The sequence below is a fragment of the Cannabis sativa genome, chromosome 4, assembly GCF_029168945.1.
Source record: "Cannabis sativa cultivar Pink pepper isolate KNU-18-1 chromosome 4, ASM2916894v1, whole genome shotgun sequence".
In the NCBI taxonomy this organism is placed as follows: Eukaryota; Viridiplantae; Streptophyta; class Magnoliopsida; order Rosales; family Cannabaceae; genus Cannabis; species Cannabis sativa.
The window spans coordinates 72,582,774-72,588,926 of NC_083604.1; the positions used below are offsets into that span (position 1 = coordinate 72,582,774).

General features: G+C 41.5%; 1 protein-coding gene and 1 non-coding gene across 2 annotated transcripts; one reads left to right on the forward strand and one right to left on the reverse strand.

Moving 5' to 3' along the window:
• Positions 1 to 743: 743 nt before the first annotated feature.
• Positions 744 to 850, reverse strand: LOC133037530 (small nucleolar RNA R71). The gene has a single exon (XR_009687617.1). It is a non-coding gene; the product is annotated as a small nucleolar RNA R71 (small nucleolar RNA).
• A 2,242-nt stretch (positions 851 to 3,092) lies between these two features.
• LOC115713732 (uncharacterized) lies at positions 3,093 to 5,490 on the forward strand. Its single transcript, XM_061113968.1, has 5 exons — positions 3,093 to 3,240; positions 3,340 to 3,579; positions 3,673 to 3,794; positions 3,951 to 4,143; positions 4,616 to 5,490. The coding sequence occupies exons 1-5, from the start codon at positions 3,093 to 3,095 to the stop codon at positions 5,488 to 5,490; spliced, it is 1,578 nt and encodes a 525-aa protein (XP_060969951.1).
• Positions 5,491 to 6,153: the final 663 nt, after the last annotated feature.

Below are 6,153 nucleotides of genomic sequence, written 5' to 3' on the forward strand. Positions count from 1 at the left end.
CACTTGCGTAATAAACAAAATTTTCGTAACAAGTTTTTGGCGCCGTTGCCGGGGAATTGTTTAAAGATTAATATTACCCAAAATTATACTAACTTCTACTTTGGTATATTTTCTCTTGCTGATTTTTCTAACCTTTTTCTTGCAATATTTTCGTGATCCCTTTCAAGAATCCTAAGTGTATGCGCCGTCAAGGAGAAGCTGTCATATTACCAGTTGATCCTAAAATCGAGAAAACTTGTAGGATAAACCAAAAGAACAAGAGGCAAGAAGGAGTTTCAACAACTGCTGAAACTTCAGAAATCATGGCTGCTAATGTGAATGCTAATGCTGCGAACAATGGAGGTAATAACGGTAATAATGGTGGCACCGTGGAAGATCAAGCTAATGGCCGTAGCTTGAGAGATTACATTCTCCCTACTCTGACGGGAGTGCAGTCATGTATCAGGCCACCGGCAGTGGATGCGAACAACTTTGAGATTAAACCTGCCATACTTCAAATGGTGCGCCTTCGCCCGCCTTGGTGGCCTCCCTTCTGAAGATCCTAACCTGCATCTCTCTAACTTCATGAAACTTTTAAAGTTAATGGAGTTAGTGATGATGCCATTTGACTGAGACTGTTCCCATTCTCTCTCAGAGAACGAGCCAAGAGTTGGCTAAACTCCTTGCCACCCAACTCTATTGCCACATGGAATGATCTGGCAACGAAATTCTTGTCAAAGTTCTTTCCTCCAGCCAAGTCTACAAAGCTGAGAGGAGAAATCAACAACTTCTGCCAACAAGATAATGAATCTCTCCATGAGGCTTGGGAGAGGTTTAAAGATCTGATCAGAAAGTGCCCTCATCATGGTATAGAAAAGTGGATGCTGGTCCACAACTTCTACAACAGGTTGATTGGTAATACTAGAACTCTAATAGATGCAGCAGCTGGTGGAGCCTTTATGAGAAAGAGTGCTAATGAGACTTATGATCTATAGGAAGAGATGGCTCTAAACAATCAGCAGTGGCCAACTGAAAGGAGTCAATCTAAGAAAGTAGCTGGTGTGTTAGAGGTTGATGCCTTCACAAAGTTGACAGCTCAGGTTGAGGCATTGACAAAGCTAATTGCAGGGCAAGCTAAACAAGCCCAAGTTGTTTATGAGTTATGTGGAGGAAGTCATCATTTTTCAGAGTGTCAAGCAGATGTGGATGATTTGCCAATGGATGAAGCTAAAGCCATTGGAAATTTTTCGCAGAATAATAACAACAATTATGGGTTCAACCAGGGTAATAACCAAAGAAACAGTGGGTTCTATCATCAACGAAATCAGAACCAGAACCAGAACCAACAGTTTAATCAGCAACAAACCTCTGGTGGAAATTCTAGTTTGCAAACAGATTTACTGCTTCAATTCATGACTGAAACTAGATCTTCAATCAAAGACCTTCAGACACAGATGGGCCAACTAGCAACTCAGGTAGCAACCCGTCCTCAAGGGAATTTTCCTAGCACAGCTGAAGTAAACCCCAAAGAAAACTGCAAAGCGATTACCCTGAGAAGTGGTAAAAATTATGATGGTCCTGAACTACCACAACCAGCGGATGGAGAAAAGGAGAATGAAGCTCAACCAATGCCAACCCCAACACCAACATTAGAGAAGGCTACTGATAGCCCAACACAACCACAACAGTCTCCACCAATTAACATTGATCACCATGTGAAAATACCCTACCCTCAAAGGCTTAGAAAGTCAAGCCTAGACAAGCAGTTCACCAAATTCCTAGAAGTCTTCAAAAAACTTCACATTAACATTCCCTTTGCTGAAGCTTTAGAGCAGATGCCAAGTTATGTGAAGTTTATGAAGGAAATTCTGTCAAAGAAGAGAAAGATGGAGGATTATAAGACAGTGGCTCTAACTGAACAGTGCAGCGCCATTCTACAGAAGAAACTCCCTCCCAAACTCAGAGATCCAGGGAGTTTCACTATTCCTTGTACTATTGGGAGAATTGAAGGAATAAATGCACTTTATGACTTGGGAGCCAGCATTAACCTGATGCCTCTATCAGTGTTTAAAAGATTGCAGCTGGGTGAAGCAAAGCCAACCACAGTAACTCTCCAATTGGCGGACCGATCACTAGCCCATCCTAGAGGAGTCATTGAGGATGTGTTAGTTAAAGTTGACAAGTTCATCTTTCCAGCTGATTTCATTGTTTTGGATATTGAATAAGATAGCAATGTCCCAATCATTCTTGGGAGACCATTCTTGGCAACTGGCCAAGCCTTGATTGATGTTCAGAAGGGTGAATTAAAGCTGAGAGTCCAAGGAGAAGAAGTGGTCTTTAATGTGCTAAAGGCTATGACGTACCCAAAGGCAAGTGATAACTGTTTCTTCATTGATTTGATTGAAGAAATTGTGGGTGAGAAAAAGCTGCTAGATGATCCTCTTGAACTAAGTTTAACTGAAGATGAATTGACGGAGCAAGAGGGACAAGAGGTCATGGGTTATGTGAAGTGGCTTGATTCTTATGGGCCTTTGAACAGAAGGTATTTTGAGGAATTGGGAGCAGTTCCAAAAGAGCTAATGCCATCTACTGAAAAGCCTCCAGAACTTGAATTGAAGGTGCTTCCTAGTCACTTGAGGTATGAGTTTTTGGGTCAAGATAAAAAGCTGCCAGTTATTGTTTCAACTTCTCTTTCTGATGTGGAAACTGATAGACTTCTGAGGGTACTCCGGGCTCACAATAAGGCCATCACTTGGACACTAGGTGATGTCAAAGGAATCAGTCCTTCAACAGTGATGCACCGAATTCTCATGGAAGACAATGCCAAACCGACAATCGACGCTCAACGAAGACTCAATCCACCCATGAAAGAAGTTGTCAGAAAAGAAGTAGTCAAGTGGTTGGATGCTGTTGTTGCCTATCCCATGTCAGATAGTAAGTGGGTTAGCCCGGTGCAAGTAGTTCCAAAGAAAGGTGGAATGACTGTGATCAAGAATGAAAAGAATGAGTTGATTCCTACAAGAACAGTCACTGGTTGAAGGATTTGCATCGATTATAGGAAACTCAATAAAGCAACACGAAAAGATCACTTTCCTTTGCCCTTAATTGATCAAATGCTAGACAGATTGGCGGGGCAAGAATATTACTACTTTCTTGATGGCTACTCTGGATACCACCAGATAGCTATAGCACCTGAAGATCAGGAGAAGACTACTTTCACATGTCCCTACGGTACCTTTGCTTTTAGAAGAATGCCATTCGGTTTGTGTAACGCCCCTGCTACTTTTCAAAGGTGTATGATGGCTATCTTTTCAGACTTGATTGAATCTTGTATTGAAATCTTTATGGATGATTTCTCAGTTTTTGGTTCCTCCTTCGATCATTGTTTGGAAAATTTGGAAAAAGTGCTAACTAGGTGCGAGAAGTCTAACTTGGTGCTAAACTGGGAGAAGTGCCACTTTATGGTAACAGAAGGAATTGTTCTTGGGCACAAAATTTCAAAGGCAAGAATTGAAGTGGATAAGGCTAAAGTTTCAACAATAGAGAATTTTCCACCTCCAGTTTCTGTAAAAGGAGTGAGGAGTTTCCTAGGACACGCTGGTTTCTACCCCAGATTTATCAAGGACTTCTCCAAGATCTGAAAACCTTTGTCCAGCTTACTTGTTAATGGTGTTCCATTTGAGTTTGGAGAAGATTGCTTGAAGGCTTTCAAGGTTCTAAAGGAGAGATTAATTTCAACACCGATAGTAACTTCACCAAATTGGGAGTTGCCATTTGAGTTGATGTGCGACTCAAGTGACTATGCCATTGGAGCGGTCTTGGGACAAAGAGTTGACAGAGTGTTTCACACAATCTACTATGCTAGTAGAACTCTGAATGATGCTCAATTAAATTACGCCACTACAGAAAAAGAAATGCTGGAAATAGTGTTTGCTTGTGACAAATTCTGACCCTACCTGATTGGAAATAAGGTAATTTTCTACACAGATCATTCAGCGATCAAGTACCTTATGACCAAGAAGGATGCAAAACCGAGACTGATTCGATGGGTACTTCTACTTCAAGAGTTTGATTTAGAGATAAAAGATAAGAAGGGCACCGAAAAATCTGGTAGCAGACCACTTGTCAAGATTAGAGCTGGAAGAGAGTCAGAATATAAAGGAGGTACAAATAAATGAGCAATTTCCTGATGAACAACTCTTTAGTGTGAGGGAAAACCTGATGGTACCATGGTACGCTGACTATGTTAATTTCTTGGCTGCAAAAATAACCCCTCCCGAGCTGTCGCGTCAACAATTGAAGAAGTTCTTTTCTAAGGTGAAACATTATTACTGGGAAGAGCCAATCCTCTACAAGCACTGCGCCGATCAAATAATTAGGAGATGTGTGCCTGAAAAGGAGATGTATTCTATCCTAAATCATTGTCATGCTTTACCATGTGGAGGACATTTCAGTGGAAACAGAACGGCTGCGAAGGTGTTGCAAAGTGGATTCTTTTGGCCAACGCTATTCAAGGATGCTAATACCTTTGTGAAGGCATGTGATCGTTGTCAACGGACAGGTAATATCTCAAGAAGAAACGAGATGCCTTTAACAGGAATTTTAGAAGTGGAATTGTTTGATGTGTGGGGAATAGACTTCATGGGTCATTTTCCTTCATCCTTTAGCAATCAGTACATTCTATTGGCTGTCGATTATGTGTCTAAATGGGTCAAAGCTGCAGCTACACCTCAGAATGATGGTAAGACAGTTCTCCGCTTTCTACAAAAGAACATCTTTACTCGGTTTGGTACTCCTCGAGCAATAGTAAGCGATGAAGGGAGTCACTTCTGCAACAACCAGTTTGAAGCACTCCTTGCAAGATATGGTGTCCGACATCGAACTGCTTTACCATACCATCCCCAAAGTAATGGCCAAGCTGAAATCTCTAATCGGGAGATCAAGATGATTCTAGAGAAAACAGTGCAAAGATCAAGGAAAGATTGGTTAAGAAAATTAGCTGATGCATTGTGGGCATACAGAACTGCTTTCAAAACATCGATTGGCATGTCTCAATATCGGTTGGTGTTTGGAAAGGCTTGTCATCCACCGGTGGAGCTAGAGCATAAAGCTTTTTGGGCCATGAAGACTCTTAACATGGAACTAAAAGCTGCAGGGGAGAAAAGACTGCTACAGTTGAACGAGCTAGAGGAGTTTCGAAATGAAGCCTATGAGAACGCAAAAATCTACAAGGAAAGAACTAAGAAGTGGCACGACCAAGGTCTAGTACGGAAGGAGTTTCAACCAGGGCAGCAAGTGTTACTCTTTAATTCAAGGTTGAAACTGTTTCCTGGAAAGTTGAAGTCAAGGTGGTCAGGACCATTCACGGTGGTAAAAGTGTTTCCTTATGGAGCGGTGGAGTTAAAAGGAGATGGTCCTGCAACTTTCAAAGTTAATGGACAACGTTTAAAGTTCTACTTGGGAGGTCAATTTGACCAAGCCAAGTCCGCCATGATTCTAGCGCCACTTTGAAGAACAAGGCTCAGCGTCCGGCTATATGACGATAAAGACAGCGCTCTTGGGAGGCAACCCAAGTTTTCTTTAATTTTTCAGACTTTTTGATTATGTTTTTAGTCTATGGTTTAGTATTTTTAGTATTTTCAATTTTTAGATTAGTACCTGACATTATTCTTTTTAGTTGAATCGTGAAAAAACATGAAAAAAAAAGTTTTTTTTTTTTCGAGAAGGAGCCCAGTGGTCGCGACCTGGTGGTTCCTGGGTCGCGACCTATTTTTCAAGTCGCGACCCTGGTCGCGACCTGGACTTTTACAGAAACTCTTGAAAATTTTTTGTTCCAGTGGTCGCGACTAGCCTTTGGCCAAGTCGCGACCTATTTTCCAAGTCGCGACCCCAGTCGCGACGTCCCTATTTTCCAGAGAAGGCTAAAAATTGATCGTAAGCTAGTCGCGACTTGCCCTAGGCCAGGTCGCGACTTGCTCACGAAATTTTCTATAAAATCCAATTTTCCCCCCTCATTCAACCCTACATCAAAAATTCAAAATTCAAAAACCCTCTCAGCCGACTCTACCCCTTTTCCTCTCAAAAATTCAAAATTTCTTCACCAAACTTCAAATTCTTTCATCTCCAATCCAATTTCTTAATCCCAATCCATCCTAAAACCTAATTTCTCTCATC